The following is an 18,460-nucleotide window of genomic DNA, read 5'->3' as shown; positions in this document are numbered from 1 at the left end:
CCAGAAAGGCTGCAGCGTCAGAGAGGTTAGATGTGGTTTGAAGTTGTGCAGAAAAGTGGGGAGGTGGGTGGTGGGGAGGGGGGTGCAACCCTCCTCCTTGAAAATTTGCTTCAAGCTGTAGAATTCCAGAACCCTTCCCAAGAAAGCTGAGGGGGGTCTGGTATCTCCAGGAAGCCGGGCTCCAGCACCAGAGCAAAGACACAATGAGGTCTGTGTGCCACTTGCAGAAGAGCAATAAAAATGACCAGGAATGCTGAACAATTTCTGTGCAAGGCAAAGCTGGAAGGAGCAAGGCCCTTTGACTTACAAAAGAGGCACTCCAACTGGGTGGAGTTTCAGTGCAAGAATATAAAAAGCATGAGCTGATTTTGGCATTTTTTTAATGACGAAAAACCCTGCCTGCCCTGTTAGCCTCTTGCAGCCTGAAAGAACAGAGCTTTTTGGGGTGGGGTGGGGGTGGGAATCTGGTTTGCTTACCTTAATACTTCCCCCCACCCTACTAATCAAAGGAAGAAAAATATGCAGCTGCTTGCAGTCCTCTTCATAAGACACGGCTGGGGAGCTGAATCTGGACACATTACATCCCACCCCCCACTTCCATGGGCAGTGTTTGACAGGTGGAGAAGGCATCCACCTGTTAATCGCCTGACATCACCATGATGTCAGATGACCCATTTTCACACCTTAGCTTTGCAAGTCCCGGCAATCAATTTCAATTCTTCCTCTTTGAGCAAGCAGTATCTTTACTTGCCCTGCACCTGCACCAGGTGACTTCAGTCACAATGGAGACCTGGCAGGTGTGATTGGGGCTCTGGACTGTAGGCTCCCCACCACTATTATAAGGTTTAGAGGCTGCCACAGAGGAGGCCCTCTCCTGGGTGACAGAAGAGGGGCCTTATGTGGAAATTAAGTCCTAAGAATATTGTTAGGGATGGAGCCTTAGGCCTCAGGTATTTGGGGGCTGAGTCATATAGGGCTTTAAAGACCAATGTGAGCACCTTGAATTGGGTCCAGACATAAACTGGCAACCTATGCCAGTGACAGCTTGTAAAATCCTGGGGTGGGCCCTTTGCAGCTTTTACCTTTGGGGCATGCCTGGGACTCCATCTCTCTCTCCACCCGTTTACATGAAGTATTGACAACCTCCCGACCAGCTTGATTCATGGAGGATGATGGCTACTGGCTCTGATAGCTCTGTTCTCACTCTACCTAAGAGTCATCAGTTTCTAGGAATCACAAGTGGGGGAGAGTGTTGCTGCCCTCAGGTCCTGTTTGTGGGTCTTTGCAGAGGTAACTGGCTGGTCACTGTGAGAACAGGATGCTCAGCTAGATGGGTCTTTTGCCTGATCCCTGACTTCCCTCCTCTTCTTTTTCGGTATGTGTGTGTCATGACAAGGCGAGGTGGGAAGAGTGAGCTTCTGCCTCTTCTGTGCACTTGTGTTGTGATTTTTCAGAGCATCTGTGGACCCTGCCCTCTGGAGGCAGGACTGGTTGCTCATTAGCTGAATTGCCTGCTGAAACTGGATACCTGGCTCCCTCCAGCCAAAAAAGCAGAGTTCCTGGAGCTATTTAAACAGGACAAGGGACACCTTCTCTCAGAGGCATCCTTCCCTCACATCCCACACCCCTTCTCCAGCACGTCTCCACACCACGCCAAACATCTCACTCCCTAATCTGTCTTCTCCATGGACTGACCTATTCAAGCATCACTTGAATCCTTAGGACAGGGAAGAAGCAGCCACCTGCAGGAACAAAAACTAGAGGAGACTCTCTTGAGATGCACTAGGGGCACTTGAACTCACAGCAGGGATTGGCATCTCTCAAGGCTTGAACATTCACAGTGGTTCCTTAGTTCAGGAATCAAATTGCTATGTGAAAAAAAGGAAAGCAGCTGCCTACAAGAGATCAATTTAAAAACGCCTGTTGAGACCAATGACTGGAAGTGCTGTTCACCTGGATATAGAGTAAGTGTCCATTATCACTATGGGGGCAACTTTGCACACCTGTGCAGCTCTACTCAGCAGTGAGTTGTGCTGAATTGAACAGGGTACATCTCTCAGGTAAGAGGGTATAAGATTGCAGCCTAAGTGGGGTGGCGGGTAGGAACGTTGATCAAATGGGGAAAAATAGGTTAAGGCTTAAGACTTCTGACTGTTTCTGAATAATTACAGTTCTCATGTAGAACCATTCTAGGTTGTTTGTGTGTTTTAAACTCTAGCTACTTGAAGAGAAGAAGGAAAATGAGGAAAAAGCATTCCCTTGGGCAATTCCTACTATTTTGCTTGTGTACATTTCTTGAAAGCATCAATGAAATGTTTTTAAATAACGAGTGTGGCCACCTCTGCCTTTTACTGGGAGACTTTTTAGCAGTCCATCTGGCAAGCTCTGGCTAGCTCTGCAACTGGAAACATGCTGAACCCCATTAAGGATGCACCACCCGCCACTCAGCCTCAGCAACAGAGTTCATGGGGGGCTGACTCAGGACTTCATCCTTTAAAGTAATGCAAATTGATGAACCCAACATTTCTTCCATATGAAGCTGCTGCATATCAATTCAGGCCATTGGTCCATCGTGTGTGTTTTTGTGTGTATTTGTGTAGATGACAGACAAACAGATAGGACTGGTCTGTTGGTGAATTGCAGCCCTTTCCTGTTTCCCTTCGCAAGTGCTAATAGATGCAGATTGATAAAGTATTTATGGGAGCGCAGGAGGCCTCCCACCACCACTTTGCTTTAAATTACAGTATCTGGAGGAGAGTTCATTCACTTTTCATCACCTGTTCTTCAAGCACTGGTATGTTTCCTCCATAAATGTTCCTTTCCTTTCCTTTCCTTTTTCCTTTCCTTGGGGAAGAGAACCTTGCAATGCCCTGCTTCTTCCTGCTCCTTCTCAGTATACTTACTTATTTGGAAGTTAAAGGAGCACTAAGCACTCCAGGCAGCTTCTCGCTCCCATCACTGTATGAATCCATCCACCACCACCCCCTGCCCCCTCCCCCAATTCAGGAAGTAGCTGTGGAAGCCAAAGAAAAGAAGCCTTGTGGCTCTTTCAAGGGCTGTTGCTGCAATCCTGCCTAGCACACCTACCGAAAGCCCTATTGGAAAAAAATGCCCAGCACTGCAGTGATGGCAGCTTTAGCTTGCAAGGATTACAGGATACTTTGTCAGGTGCCCTTTTCTGCACAATGCATTTTGGGGGCATCTGCAGCCTATTTCTGCAAAGCATTTACTTAAAGGGAGTGTGTGTGTGTATGAAAAGTCCAACCCTCTTCCGTAACTCTTGTGCAACTCCTCACATACAATCTGGAGGAAAGTCATTTTGTGTCAGAGGTGCAACTGACTGGAGAGGGAAATCAATTTTTCAAAACCAAACCAAACCAAACCAAGTGAAACCCTAGACAACTCTACTCGGATTTAAGTCCCACTGGGTTCAATGAGACTTACTGTGTAATGCGATCCTATACTGTACATGTTTACTTGGGTTAAATGAATAACTTTTAGAGGGGGTAGCTGTGTTTGTCTGTAGCAGCAAAGTGTGTTCATATGGTGCTCAGGTAAATGTAGCAGGCTGCAGGCTCAGTTGCCCCGTTTTCCCAAAACCTGTCAAGATTGAAAAGTGCTCCAGAGGTACCATCCCTCCTTTTTTTGCAACATAGGTATTTTTGCAAAAAAATTGAGGCAGAATTTATATCTACAACCATGGAACGATTCTATATGTTATGTACCTATATATACATATATAATTTAAAGCCTTCCTTCGACTTGCAACTTTCCCAAGCGCTCTCCCCCCGTGTCTACACTAGAGGGCAGAAAAGAGCAGCAGCTGCACGGAGCTGCTTTTGGTTTGGTTTGTTTTTTAACTCCAAAAACCCACCCCAAACCTTTTTTTCCCTCACTGCTCCAAATCTTCCCTTTTCCTCTTTCCAAAGTCCAGAGGCGAGTTCCTTGTGGCGGAAGAACACCGGTATCTGCATCTGCAAAAGCAGAAAGCGTCTCCACTCGTGCGCGCCTGCTCCACCGCCACCAGGCAATAGCTGAGCAAAGCCCCTGTGCCTAGAGGTGGGGAAGGAAAGAAAGAGGGGGGATCGTATCCCCCCCCCCACAACTGAGATTTCTTTCTTTTTTTTAAGAGGGTGGGTGCGAGGGAGAGAAAGGAGACGCGTGTCGGGATCCCATTCTAAGGCTGCAGCGGCGGCGGCGGCGGCGACACCCGCGTCCGGCGATCATGCGGGCGCTTGGCTTCCCAATGTGCCGTTTCGTCTCTCCTTCCTCCCCTCCTTTTTTCCCAAGGCACCCGCGATCGGAGACTTAAATGGGATTTAAAAGTCCTGCTCCTCCGCCAGCGACCAAGGGACTGCAGCGAAGAGCGCGAGCGCAACGGGAGCGAGGAGAAGGGGGATCTCTGGGGCTACGGAGCTGAAGAGCCCCGTCCGAGGGAGGGAGGGTGGGAGGAGGGCGGGCAGGCAGGCAGGCGGGGGGTTCGAGGGGAAAAGGATGCGCCCCCAAGGCAGCTTTCTGAGGGATCGCAGCGAAACAATGCACTAAAACGTGATGAAGCTGGAATTAGCACCGCTCTCCAAACTCAAAGCAGCGGCGGCCGCAGCAGCAGCAGCAGCGAGCAGGGGGTGAGTAGAAAGGCTGGAGGTGAGAATGGTAGGGGCACGAGTGCTTCTGCTGTGTGTGTGTCGCCCCCTCCCGCCCCCCTGCAGCAGAATTTGCTCCCCAAACGCAGCGAGGCTGGTTCTTAAACCACCTTAAAAAAAAGAAAAAGTAATTGGAGGATTGTACCTTGCCCAGTGGTGGAGTTAGATAATTTTATTTATTTGATTTAGTAGAATCTTAGAATTGCGGAGTTGGAAAGGACCCCCCTGGGTCATCTAGTCCAACCCCCTGCAAAGCAGGAACCTCAGCTAAAGCATCCATGACAGATGGCCATCCAACCTCTGCTTAGAAACCTCCAAGGAAGGAGAGTCCACCACTTTCTGAAGGAAACCATTCCACTGTTGAACTGCTCCTCCCATCAAAAAGTTATTCCTGGTGTTTAGTCTCCTTTCTTGAAAGTTGAAGCAATTGGTTTGGGACCTGACGTTCTACCATGTGATAGGCCTTCAAGTATTTAAAGATGGTATCATATCTCCTCTTTACCAGGCTAAACATACCCAATTCCATCAACTGTTCCTCATAAGGCTTGGTTTCCAGACCCTTGATCATCTTGGTTGCCCTCCTCTGCACATGTTCTAGCTTGCCAACATCCTTCTTAAACTGTGGTGCCCAGAAGTGGACACAGTACTCCAGGTGTGGTCTGACCAAGGTAGAAGAGAGCATGATTATTACTTCCCTTGATGTGGACACTAAAATACTTCAGTTGATGCAGCTTAAAATAACATTCACCTTTTTTTACTGCTGCAACACACTGTTGAGTCTCATGACTTCATAGGGGAAGAGGTGTAGCACAGTGATAGAGCATCATCCCAGCTTTTCTGGGTCGAGCTGGGAAAAACCCCTCCCTGCCTTTTCATCCAGTCTAGGTAAGGCTGACCTTAGAATCATAGAATCATAAAATCATAGAGTTGGAAGAGACCACAAGGGCCATCGAGTCCAACCCCCTGCCAAGCAGGAAACCTTAACAGACCAATGGTCTGATTTGGTGTTAGGCGGCACCCTATATTGTTCCTCTTTAATTCAGCCCTTTATTCAGAACCATGAGGACTGGAATCTATTCATGTTCATGGGGAGGGATTTATGGGAAGAGCACCTCCGCTGCACCTCCGCTGCATTGCCGAGGGTTCCAGGTATGGCCTCTCCAGGTATGGCTGGGAATGTCCCCTGCCCAGAACCGAGGGCAGCTGCTGCCAGCCAGCGTTGGCAACACTGAGCTATACGGACTAATGGTCTGACTCAGTATGAGGCAGCTTCTTATGTTCCTGTGTCACTTCATTTCAATTATGAATTGCTTCCCATTAAACATCACCAAATGATTAAAACGCACACACACTATTATAATATCACACACACACAACACACACGTATATACCATTATACACATACATACACTTGCATGCACACAAATATACAATATGTATATATAAATCATACAAATTTCAAATTCATTTCAGGTACAGGCTGGGACTAAAAGGAAACCCCACTTTAAAAAGTAGAGACTGTAGACTGAGCGGCCCACCCAACCGTCTTTAGATGGTGGTGTGCATTAGATGTGGTAAGCCAGCCTTGCTTATGCTTAGGGAACTTGCAGCTTGTTCTTTGCCCCTGAAGACCCCAAAGACCCACTTTTCCCATAAGGCAATCTGAAGCAAGTGAAGGAAAAAATAAAGTAGGCTTGAAGAGCTGTAAGTTCATCAGGTCTAGAGTATAAAGTTTCCTAACTGTAGTTCTGATCAGAGATGTAAGATCTGAGGATGAGGAGATCTCTCTCTCTATCTGATCAAGGAGAGTGGCACCATCAGAACAGGCACAGGTCTGGTCTCCTGCCTGGCAGAATGAACAATCCTGAAGTAAGCAAACCAATACGTGGTTCCCCCCATAATGCCATTTGAAGCAAAGCACATTTCCATCTTAATGGGACAGAGGCAGGTCAGACCATCAAACATCTGAGAGCCTCAAATGACCTAACTGTATCTCTGACCAAGGAACAGGCAGAGAGGTGTGATATCTGGCCATGGGAGGGGTGTGTGTGTGTGTGTGTGTGGACATGTAAGGGTATGTAGTTTTGGTGTACTTTGGGGGAAATCTGCTTTGGCTAAGGGCAAAAATGAATGAATTTTTTTTTTAAAAAAACCCAACTGCTCCCAGGCAAGACTGTCAGAAGATTGAAATGCAAAGGTCTGGAAAAGGTTGGTGGAAGGGGTGTGTGTGTGTGTGTTGTCTACTCTGGTGGAGGAGGAAAGAGGGAGATTTAAGAACCTGGAATGGGCGGGCGGGCAGTGAACTTATTTAAAAGGCCTTTCTTAGCTCCCTGAGATGAGATGAAGGAAGGAAGGAAGGATTCCCGAATTATTAAGATGACTTTTGTCTATGTGAGAATGTGGTACAGGGATTGTGCCCTCTCATCATTGGCAAAAAAACAACCCCAGTAACTAATAATAGTTTTCTGCATCAGAAGGATGTGTTCATGTACCTTCATCTCCCGTCAGGAGGTGGGGGCAGGGACAGGTAGCAAAGCGTTAAACCTCACAGTCACCTAGGCAGCAATCCTAAGCATGGATCCTGGGACTGTGATGCAGAAGTGCTGTGGAGGGGAAGGATTAGGTGTGCAAGAAGACCTCTTGCTTTCAGAATCTATAACCTCCCTTCCCCAAAATGTGTCATGCTTCCTGCAGACACATGCTTTGCATGCAGAAGGTCCCAGGTTCAGTCTCCCAACATCTTCAGGTGGGACTGGCAGTGTCTGCTGCAGAGCTGCTGCCAGTCAGTGTAGACAGTATTGAGTTGGTTGAACCAATGGTCAAACTTAGTATAACTTCCTGTTGTTCATTAGGAGTATTTATAGCTTAGTGGCAAAGCGCATGTTTGCATGCAGAAGGTCCCACCATCCCATGTTCAACCTCTGGCAGGAAAAAACTTGGCCTGAGATGCTGGAGAGCTGCTGCCAGTCAGAGTCAGGGGCAATGCTGGATGCTGTGGAGCAAAACTCAGTGCTGGAGTATTTGCTTTGCAGGTGGAAGGCCCAAAGTTCAGCCTCCAGTTATGAGACCCTCCTCATTGAGGAGCTATTGGCCACAGTGGTCCAGGCTTCACCAGCACTCTTAAGGTCTTTTGGACTCCAGTTCCCATCACACCTGAGCACTGGCCATTCTGGACAGGTTTCACGGGAGTTGCAGTCCAACATCTTGATGGCACCAGGTTGAAAAGGGCTGCAGCAAACTATTGCAGGATGGCTCAGCAGAAACTGGAACACAGAACACTGCCTTACACCAAGTCAGACAACGAGTGCATTTAGCTCAGCACTGTCTACAGACCTCAGCAGCTGCCCAGAGTCTTATCAGGCAGGGATTTATCCCCCAATCATAGCTGGAGGTGCCAGGGATTGAACCTGGCACCTTCTAGATGCAATGTAGGTGCTCTGCCACTCAGATAATACTGAACTGTTGCACTACCCCTAAGCATAAAGCATTCCAGCCCCCTGTTTTGAATTAATTAGGAGCTAAGGAAGCTGCCTTCTACTAAGCAAACCATTGGTCTACTGAGGTCAGTGTCAACTACCCTGACCAACAGCGACTCTTCAGGTTCGGGACTGAACCTGGGATCTTCTGCATGCAAAGCAGGTGCTCTCTGCTCCTGAGCTGTGGGCCTTCTCTTCTAAGGGAGTGTTCAAGTGAAGTACCTCTTATTGAGACAGAGAGTGCTGCTAGTTAAAAGAGATCAGGTAGCACTAACTGACAGGAAGCAACTTCTGCCTGAGACCTTGGAGAGCTGCTGCTAGTCAGATTAGATGACAGCCTGGCCTGGTGTAGCACAGCTTCCGATATCTGCATGCTCTGGTTACGTCCTCAGCACAAGCTAATTTTTAGATGCATATTTGGCAGATTGTGTGAGTCTGCCTATGACTGACTGCAGAAAAGTAGTGGTGGTGGGGAAGAGAGAGAGGGAGAGAGAAACATTTCTGTTTTGCCCAGACTTTGCTTCAGCATGTCTGAAAACCTCGGAACGGCTCCTCCTTTTTGCCCAGGTATACCTGCCTGCCATCTCTGTTGGGTTTTCTCCCCCAGGAGTTAGGCGTTTGCGTTTTGAAGGGGAAACACCTGCCTGGCTTTAGAGCTGGCTCTGAATCAGAGAGGTGGATGATTGCAGCTTTCAGGGGGGAAGAGAGAAGTGGAAAGGGACAGAGCTGGAAAAGGGAAGCCTAAGATTTATCAGTGGGAGGGAGAAGAGACCAAGCGTGCGCACGAGAGAGAGAGAGAGCGCGCAGGTGGATGGTTGGCATTATGGGGAAACTCATACATGTAAAGCTGCCTTATACAGAGCCAGACCCATTGGTTCATCAAACCCAGGGCTGGCTTTCCAGAGTTTCAGGCTGAAGTCATTCCCAGCCATACCTGGAGATGCCAGAAATTGAGCTTGAGATCTTCTGCATGCCCTTTGCCTAACAATAAAAATAAGGTTTCAGCTTATCCAGAGCTAGAGCATCACCACCTGATATTTATATTTTTGCTTCTTAACAGCAAGACAGTCTTTAAGTGGTTTTCAAGCATTATAATAGATATTGATATAACTAAAAAGAAGCAAGCCTGCAATAGCAAATGAAACAGTAGCTCCCTCCCCCGCCGCCAAGCAAAAAACAGAAGGAAACCTAAGAGCACATTTATAAAACATCTTTAAGGGTCAGGCATTGCCACCCCCTTCGCCCTCTCTCTTGCCAAGGCACACATTGACTGATGGCTGCTGAGGCTTTGTTGGAAGGCCTTCAGAACCCAACACCTGGGTAGGCAATTGCAGCGGTCCCTGATGGCCAATGGGACACAGCCCAACAGACCTCCGTCTCCCCTCAGTAATGCATTGGTCACTCAGACCTGTAACATATCAGCTCTTAAGTGCACGGCCAGCTGGTCATCTATGACCTCCAGAAACATGTTTGTAAGCATGGGTGGGAGCATGGAGGTGTGTGTGTTGGGAAGGGGCGGGGAGGATAAACCAGTGATGGGGAACCTCTGACCCATGGACTTATTTGGGCTCAACCTGTCCTGCACCTGGTGTCATATACAAGCCAAAACAGTGGGCAAAAAGGTTTGTAAGCACTAACAACCAGCAAGTCACCCATGTGTCAAACTTGGCAAGGTGTGTGTGTGTGTGTGTGTGTAAAATATAAAAACTTAGCCTGCTGGCTGCATCCAGCCCCCCAGTAGCAAGCATTTCTTATAAGACAAGGAACCTGTGGCCTGCCTGATGTCACTGGTAGCCCCTTCAGCATGGCCAGTGGTCTACACCTGGAGGGCTGTGCACTCAGCAAACCTAATAAAAGGAAAAATAGAAAGAAGGAAAACCCCATTTTGAAAGTTTGCCCCTGTCAGTTACAGGCCTGATAATTGAAAGCTGGGTTTGCTTTTTCCATGGAAATGGGGAGAGGAGGGGGGGGTGTTGCCAGTGTTTTCCTGGAAGCAGGTTCTCTCTCCCCTCCCTCTCACACTTTTCCTGTGATGTTGTGACTCTCCTTCATGTTTCAGGCTCAAATGCTGCTGGCTGCCTACAACCAATGTAAACCAGCCAATGTGCTCCCAGGGGAAGGTTGTGGATCACTGTGTGCCAGTAGGACCCTGGCTAATTTATTGCCTTTTTTGTTACAGGCTCAGCTTGCTAACCTTATTCTCCTTTTCTTTAGCTGGTGACCTGTTGCTGCAAGTTTCTATCTGAAGATATTTTGAAACTGAAGTAACTTTTGTGTTTTCTTCTTTTTTAGGGGATTCCCTTTTCTCTGGACCGTTTTCTATTTCACCTGTTTCCTAGGATTCACACAAGGAGGTCCTGAAGGTAAATTTCAATTTTGAGAGTCCTTTCCCACCCACTTTGGTAGCGGGTGGGTGGGTGAAGAGAAGTCTTTTATCGAGCAAACCATTGATTGCTTTTCTGCTTGAAGCACTCAGGGCAAGGTAGAAAACATAAAAGCTGGGGTGGGCACCCTCTGTCCTCTGATCTGCGCCTTGAGAAGTACATAAAGCTGAAAGGGGAAGTGGGAAAGAGCGCCACTCTTCCAACTTCCTCCTTCAGCTCTATGTACTTTTCAAGAGGAAAAAACATGGCCACCTAAACAACCTCATCACCAAGGGTACCATGGCTTTCACAGGCACCATTTTAGCGACCCCTGGTTTAACAAGGAATTCCTACCTGGTTGTGCTTCTGTGTGCCACAGAACACCTGCTACTCCTGTGTAGGGGAATGAGTGTACAGGGAGAGAAGCAGGGCCACCCTTTCAGCCCTCCCCGAGTGCATCTGCTTTCCCCACATCCATATGTTGCAGAAGAACAAAACCGAGCATGTGAGCTGCTGTTCTTGAGTCGGGGGGGATAGCCTAATCAGGACACACAACTAGGTGTTCCAGTTGCATGGAGCTCCTACTTGTGAGCCAAAGCTCAGATATTAAGTTTTCTTCACACACAACTGCAGCCAACACGTCACTGTGAGAGAGAAACATATGATGCCCGGGGCAGCAGTTAAAGCAGAACCATGCTTTTCTCTCACATGAATAGGGATAAAGATGTCCAGCAATGTGCAGTGCCTTGATACATGGTAATGGTTGGAGTAGTGGCTTGCGTATTAGGGTGAAAAGAAGATGGAAGAGGACAAAGATTTGAACAAAATTTGTAACTTCTAACAAGTATGGGTTGTATCCAGTGTTGGATCTACTCAGGGTAGACTTGTTGAAATTAACATACATGTCTAACTTAGGTTCATTAATTTTAGTGGCTCTACTTAGTTGGATACAACCCTGTATTCATCAGTAAATTTAGAAATAATTGCCATTTAAATAGATATGCAATGTGTTTTACCCCAGTGGGAGAGGCTGTGTCCAGGTGACCCCAGTGCCACCTCAGTCTGCTGCCCAGATGCCACGGTTGCTGGGGAACTTTGTGGCCCTTGCTGCTGCTTCTGATGATTTACCTTTATGTTGGGCTTAGGCTGGTGAGTCCTTCAGAGGATGCCTTCAAATAGAGGGCCATCCTCTAAAGTAGGCTGTGTAGCCACCCTACTTATCGGGTGGGTTAAGCTGGAAATGGCATTGTGTGCTATTATACTAATACTGTGCATGGCTTTCCCCAGATATACACTAGAGGTGAAAGTTACCCACTTTCCCCCTGCCAGATAATTATGTTTGGTAGGTTTGGGATGCTCGGTGGTTAGAAATGGAGGAAGTCTGCTGCATATGTATACAAGCTCACCTTGCACCTGCAAGGTCTTCTTGGACTCTTCCCCTGCGAAAAAGAATCTGATAGTAGTGTGCAGCTGGGACAACTCATCTTTGATTGAACCATAACCTAGTTGACAACACATCAAGTAGTTGAAGGCTGGTGGTGTTAGGATGGTGTCTTGTGTCAATTCAGACCATTGGTCTATCTAGCTCAGTATTGTCTACACTGACTGGCAATGGCTCTCCAGGGTTTCAGACTGGGACTCCTCCTATTCTACTTGTAGACGCCAGGGATTGAACATGGGAGTTTCTGCATGCAAAGCACATGCTTTGCCACTGAATGATGGCCTTCCTGCCTGTTGCTGGTTCTGCATTGTTTACAGGTGGTTGTACTTGAATTGATGGTCCTGACTTGCACTTAATGTTCTTATTGGTGCATCCCATATCTATTATCATTATCATTAACACTGCTCAGAAGAGAAGGCCTACTGAATTGAGTGGGCCTTATTCCTGGGTAAGTGGGGTTAGAATGACAGCATTGGGCTCTAAAGTACTAATGAATGATGGTCTCCAATGGCTGCAAACCTCAAGCATCCCTCTATCCTTGCTCATCCATCACTCCTGAAGTTTGAACTAGAACTCAGGTGTGAGCAAACTTTATGCTTGCAGAATCTATCTTGTTTCATTTGTGCTAGAATCTCAAGATCCATCAAATTAAACCTGATGCAAAAAAATGTATACTGATGTTAGGAACTTTAAACACAGAAATGTGGTTTCAGTGGCAGTTTTGAACAGACCTCATGGTCCTCCCCTCCTGGTTCCCCTATTCATTTTGTCAGCATAATTGAAAAAAGGAGTCATTTTGTTGCTGTTGTAGTTAAGCAATTGGACACTGGAAACTGACCAATCTACTGCAAGTCATGCTGTGATCTCCCAGGAGACCCAGACATTCTTTCTTCTGCCTCACTCTGCGAACTAGATGGTGTAAAGGTCCTTCTCATCTTCCCATTAATGCAGGTCATTGCTTGGCCTCTTTGCTTGTCCTTCAGAACCATTTCCTCCTCTTTCCCTGCCTTCACTGAAGAGGGTTTATAATTCAGCAAACACATTCCATATGCCATATGGAATGGGTTTGCTGAGTTATGGAGGGAAGGAGTAGGAAAAATGCACTCTTTCTGCTACAAGAGAGAATGGGTTTTCTCCCATTCAAAGTGGCTGCAGGCTGAATATGAGGTTAGTGGGTCCTCTTGTTTCTGCTGCTGCCACATGTTCCACTTCCAAAATGTTAGGAGGTGTCAAAATTCAGCCCCAGCCCAGATTTCAAACCCCAGGTCTCCTCAAGGGGAGCTAGACTTGCCAGTCAGTGGTGGCTCTTTGCCATTGGGACAAGCATGGAGGAAGGCAAGGAAGGCCCAAAAGTAGGTGGAGCCAGAGACAATGACAAGCAGAGCCAACTAATTCTAGTTTTGCTCCCATACTCCTCCCTGCTCAGTTCTCCAAGGCTAACAGAGAGGAAGCTGAAATGGACTGGTTGTAGGTAAGAAGTCTGGCAAGTGGGGTCTCGCTGAGGGCAGACCGGTTGGTTGGGCAGTGTATCTGTTGCCCAAAGGAACCATTCTTCACTGCCTCCAGCAGGTCTCCACATTGAATCTGAGTTTCCCTGCTCCAGGACTGGCATTCCCCTCCCCACAACCCAACAACCAGCTGCCTCGGTTCCTGCCCGGCTTTCAGACCTGCCCGTCTTGTGTCGCTCAAGGGCACAGGAGCAGAGGAAACAGTGAGCCACACAGGAGCATCAGAGCCACTTCCAAAGTGCCTGGCTAGCTGCATGCGAGGCTATTCAGGAGGGAGAGGATAATGCATGGAAGTACCTGCCCAGATCCGGGCCTGTGAGCCGGGAAGGGGTGGGACCCTCCAGTTCCTTTGCAAAATTCCCGGCTGAGCTGCTTCATTGCTGAAGCAACAGCTTCCTTTCAAGCTGCTGTCCCTCCGCTGTAAGGTAAAGGGACCCCTGACCATTAGGTCCAGTCATGGCCGACACTGGGGTTGCGTCGCTCATCTCGCTTTATTGGCCGAGGGAGCTGGCGTACAGCTTCTGGGTCATGTGGCCAGCATGACAAAGCTGCTTCTGGCGAACAAGAGCAGTGCACGGAAACGGCGTTTACCTTCCTGCTGGAGCGGTACCTATTTATCTACTTGCACTTTGACGTGCTTTAGAACTGCTAGGTTGGCAGGAGCAGGGACCGAGCAATGGGAGCTCACTCTGTCGCGGGGATTCGAACTGCCAACCTTCCGATCGGCAAGCCCTAGGCTCTGTGGTTTAACCCACAGCGCCACCCGCGTCCCATGTAAGAGGCAGTAACTGCCTCTAAATGCCAGATGCTGGGAATCACAAGTGGGGAGAGCTGCTGTTGCACTCAGGTGCTGCTTGCGGGGTTCCCTTAATGGGCATCTTGTTGGCCACTGTGATTGCAGGATGCCAGACTATTTATTTATTATTAATTTGAGTTATTACCCACCCTTCACACTAAGACCCCAGAACAGATTACAACAATAAAACATGCACTTATAAAACAAATAAGCAATTGCAATTATTACATAAGAAAAATCAGTTCCATATATAAAACAGTTTAAAATAATTCCATGTGTAAGAGCAATGTGATTTCATATACGGATGCAGACTGGGGTGGTGATCTCAGCATATGTGGGTGGTTGGAAGAGAAAGGCGGAAGGGCCTTTGGCTTGATCCTGCAGGGCTCTGCTTATCTTCTTAGGGAGAGGATATGGACACAGTTATCTGTGCCTCAATAACGGCCAGGCTGGATTACTGCGGTGTTGGGGATTCCAGTCTGTGGGCACCAAAGGGCCTACAGAGATCTAGCAGGACACCCACCAGGACTGCTAATCTCCTTTGACCAGATTACAATTTATAATGGCAGTGTGAGGGTCTCCTCACTCCCCCAAGCGCTGCTCCTGCTGCCAGTGGCTGCTAGCCACAATGGCAGTGCTCTAGGGATACCTCCTGAGGCAGCATGCCTCCAGATCCCAGTTGCTGGGAATCACTAGCGGATACAGCAATATTGCACTGAGGTTCTGCTGGAGAGCTTTCCACTGCGACGTCTGGTTCGCCCCTGTGAGAACAGGGTGGTGGAGTAGATGGGCTTTGGCCTGATCCAGCAGGACTCTTTTTGTGGTCTTAAGTTCCTTACCTGGGGAAACAGAGGTCATATTCACCCTATGCATTTAAAGCACTGGGATACTGTTCTAAACAGCCATGGCTTCCCGCCAAATAATTCTGGGAGCTGTAGTTTGCTAAGGGTGCTGAGAATTCTTACAAGACCCCTTGTACAATTACATTTCCCTGAGTCGTTTAATAATCAGTCCCTCTTCATGAGGAACTATGGAAATGGTGAAGGAAATGGTGGTCCTTCTTATAGAACCCTGAAACTCTACAGGGTTCTTTGTGGTTCTTTGGCCACAACTGTTTTAAAGGGCATCATAGTGCTTTAAATGTGTGGTGTGAATGTGGCAAGGCATATAGGGAATCAGCAAAAAATTGCTAGGGTGGGGGCTGGCCCTGGCCTGTAGGCCAGCTGTTGGTCACTACTGCCATATGGCATGGCTCGACCTCAGAGAACATGCTTTACTCTGCTGTGTTCTCTCTGCTTGTTAGTCTCCCCTTTTGCTTTACGATGATGGCACACAGAGCTTTCCATTCGGCTGACAGCCCAGCAATATTATAATGAGTTTCATCTGTTGCTGGCAATTCCCTTGGGGACATTGTGCCGGAGAATAGTTGGCTCTGCTGCCTTCCAGAAGGTCATTTGTCGGCCTAGTTCTTTTTAATAAAATACTATCACACTGCACTGACACTTAACAATCAAACTTCTATATATATAATGGTACCTCGGGTTAAGAACTTAATTTGTTCTGGAGGTCTGTTCTTAACCTGAAACTGTTCTTAACCTGAGACACTACTTTAGCTAATGGGGCCTCCCGCTGCTGCCGCGCGATTTCTGTTCTCATCCTGAAGCAACGTTCTTAACCCGAGGAACTATTTCTGGGTTAGCGGAGTCTGTAACCTGAAGCGTCTGTAACCTGAAGCATCTGTAACCCGAGGTACCACTGTATATATATTCCTGGGTGGGGAAATAAAGCCTATGAAGATATGTCAGAGGGTGTGGGGTTTAGGCTGGGGACCTGCGCAACCTGTCCCATCCACTGGGCCAGTCAGGTGTGAGACTGGCAGCTGGGCGGAAGAAAATCATAACTGATTGGCTGCTGAGGTCACCTGGTGAGTTTCATGGCTGGGTGGTAGGGTGATCACCTATAGGTCATAAAAGAAGGGGACTCATATTTGCATAAAATGTGCATAAGTTGATGTACAGATGCAAATGAATAAATTATTTCTATCTTTTAAATAGAAATGCAATAGTGACACATCATGTACAGTCCCTCTTTCTTTCCCTTCTTACAGTCCTTTGCCTTTACACCAGACTTTATTTAACTTAGAGAACTCAGATTTACATAAAATTTGCATATGCTGATTCATCTCACCTTGTAGGAGAAGGCTGTGACCAAGGCGACCTATTTGCTTGCTCAGTCTGCTCTTCAAGTGTTGTCCACAATGGATGGGCAGTTTCAAAGCCCTCCTGTTTTCCTTCGTTAGGGTACCTTATTTTGAAACCAGACCACCCTTCAAAGAGAGGATACTTTAGAACTAAAGGCTGCCCCTCCGTAGAGAAGGTCACATGGCCACTGTACTAGAGCAGTGATGTGAACCTAGGTCTCTCTCAGTCACCCTAACCACTGCACTAAACAGCTGTGAAAGGAAGGGATGAATAAAGACTGACTCCTACAAGTTTGTGCAACATACTGTCTTGTACACTGAGTAACACTCAATGGCCTGTGGCTGAAGGGCTGGTGACAGGCAATACAAGTCTATAAGGGCTGTTTCATAAGCTCAAGGTCTGGTTGGATGTGGTCACTTAGCAACAAGCCTGTGCTTGCATGAAATCCATTACAACAGTAATTGATGAGTAGATAGAATAGTACAGTGGTAATTGATACATGGTGGTAGCCCACTAAGAACTCACATAACCCAGACCCTCCAAGTGTCCCTATTTTCCAGGATGCCCCTGATTTAGAGCATCCATCCTGGTTTCTGATTTGATCCTGGAATGTCCTACTTTTCCTAAGGACGTCCCTATTTTCATTGGAGAAATGTTGGAAGGGTTACCAGACTCCCAAGCTGTCTGAAGGCAATTCTGTATAGGGAAGGTTTTTTGTTTAATGTTTTATTATGTTTTTATATACATATACAGTGGTACCTCGGTTTAAGAACAGTCCGGTTTAAGAATGCTTCTCTGCAAAACCGGAAATAGTGTCCTGATTTGAGAACTTTACCTCGGTCTGAACGGTGGAAGAGCACCGGCGGTGGGAGGCCTCATTAGGGAAAGCACGCCTCGGTTTAAGAACAGCTTTGATTTAAGAACGGACTTCCAGAATGTATTAAGTTCGTAAACTGAGGTACCACTGTACTATATACATTACTATTTATACCCCACACATATTACTGGGTTACCCCAGTATATATGTGTGTTTGTGTATATATAATTTCTATACCACTTTATATTTCTAAGAAAAATATCAAAGTGGTTACAGCATATTAAATCAATAAAACAATCTGAAAAAAGTCAAATACAGTGGTACCTCGGGTTAAGAACGTAATTCGATATGGAGTTCCATTCTTAATCTGAAACTGTTCTTAACCTGAGGTACCACTTTAGCTAATGGGGCCTCCTGCTGCCGCCGTGCCACCGCCACACGATTTCTGTTCTCATCCTGAAGCAAAGTTCTTAACCTGAGGTACTATTTCTGGGTTAGCGGAGTCTGTAACCTGAAGCATCTGTAACCTGAAGTGTCTGTAATCTGAGGTACCACTGTACTGTATAGAGTAAACAGTCAAAGCAACATAATAGAAAACTAAAATAGTACCTTAAAGATTTCAAAATAGAACATTACAAAGGAGGTCAACTACAGAATACATATTTAACATAATAGGGCTGGTGAGACTGGGCCCAGCCTCCTAGGCCAAGTAGAAAGGGTTTTGTAGGGAGCGGCCTCCACACCTCACAGCCGGTTAATGTTCTTCCAGTCTCATGAGGAGCCTCTTCAGGACATCCCTATTTTCACTGGAGAAATGGAGGGTAGGAATAACTTATGTGCTGAAAGAGCTGCAACTGGTGGCCTGCTTTCCTCTAGGCAGAATTCGGGGTACTCCAGAATGAGGCCACCAGTTGCAGTCCCTTTAACGCAGGGGTTATGTGAGTTCTCAGTGTTTCAAATCCTAAAAGTCTTGGGCCTCAAATATCTGAAATACTGCCTCCATCCCTATAGACCCTCTTGGATGTAAGGATTGTCAGAGAGGGCCCTCTTGGTAGCTCCACCATCTTCAAAATTGTGGGGAATAGTGGCCTGGGAGAGGGCATTCTCCGTGGTAGCCCCTTAGCTGTGAAATTCCCTCCTCACAGAAGTATGTCTGGCACTTTCAATGTGTAGCTTTCGTCATATGCTGGCCTCTGATTACACACACACACACTG

The 18,460-nt window shown here is 47.2% G+C and overlaps 1 protein-coding gene across 7 annotated transcripts in view; it reads left to right on the top strand.

The window, feature by feature from the left end:
• The first annotated feature begins 1,907 nt into the window (after positions 1-1,907).
• COL27A1 (collagen type XXVII alpha 1 chain) overlaps positions 1,908-18,460 on the top strand; it is a 252,548-nt gene continuing 235,995 nt past the window's right edge. For 3 of the 7 annotated variants that reach the window (XM_083485691.1, XM_083485689.1, XM_083485688.1), the window contains exons 1-2: positions 3,916-4,625; positions 10,412-10,482. In XM_083485691.1, the coding sequence (XP_083341817.1) occupies positions 4,552-4,625; positions 10,412-10,482 (145 nt within the window). In that variant the 5' untranslated portion in view covers positions 3,916-4,551. Of the gene's footprint in view, positions 1,965-3,913; positions 4,626-10,411; positions 10,483-17,952; positions 18,067-18,460 lie in introns of those variants that run through there. The other 4 variants (XR_014521565.1, XM_083485692.1, XM_083485690.1 and 1 more) reach the window with 3 other exon arrangements.

This window comes from Podarcis liolepis, assembly GCF_965112155.1.
Source record: "Podarcis liolepis genome assembly, chromosome: Z".
Lineage (NCBI taxonomy): Eukaryota > Metazoa > Chordata > Lepidosauria > Squamata > Lacertidae > Podarcis > Podarcis liolepis.
Note: the sequence above shows the minus strand (reverse complement) of the source record. Positions and strands in the feature narration are given on the sequence as shown.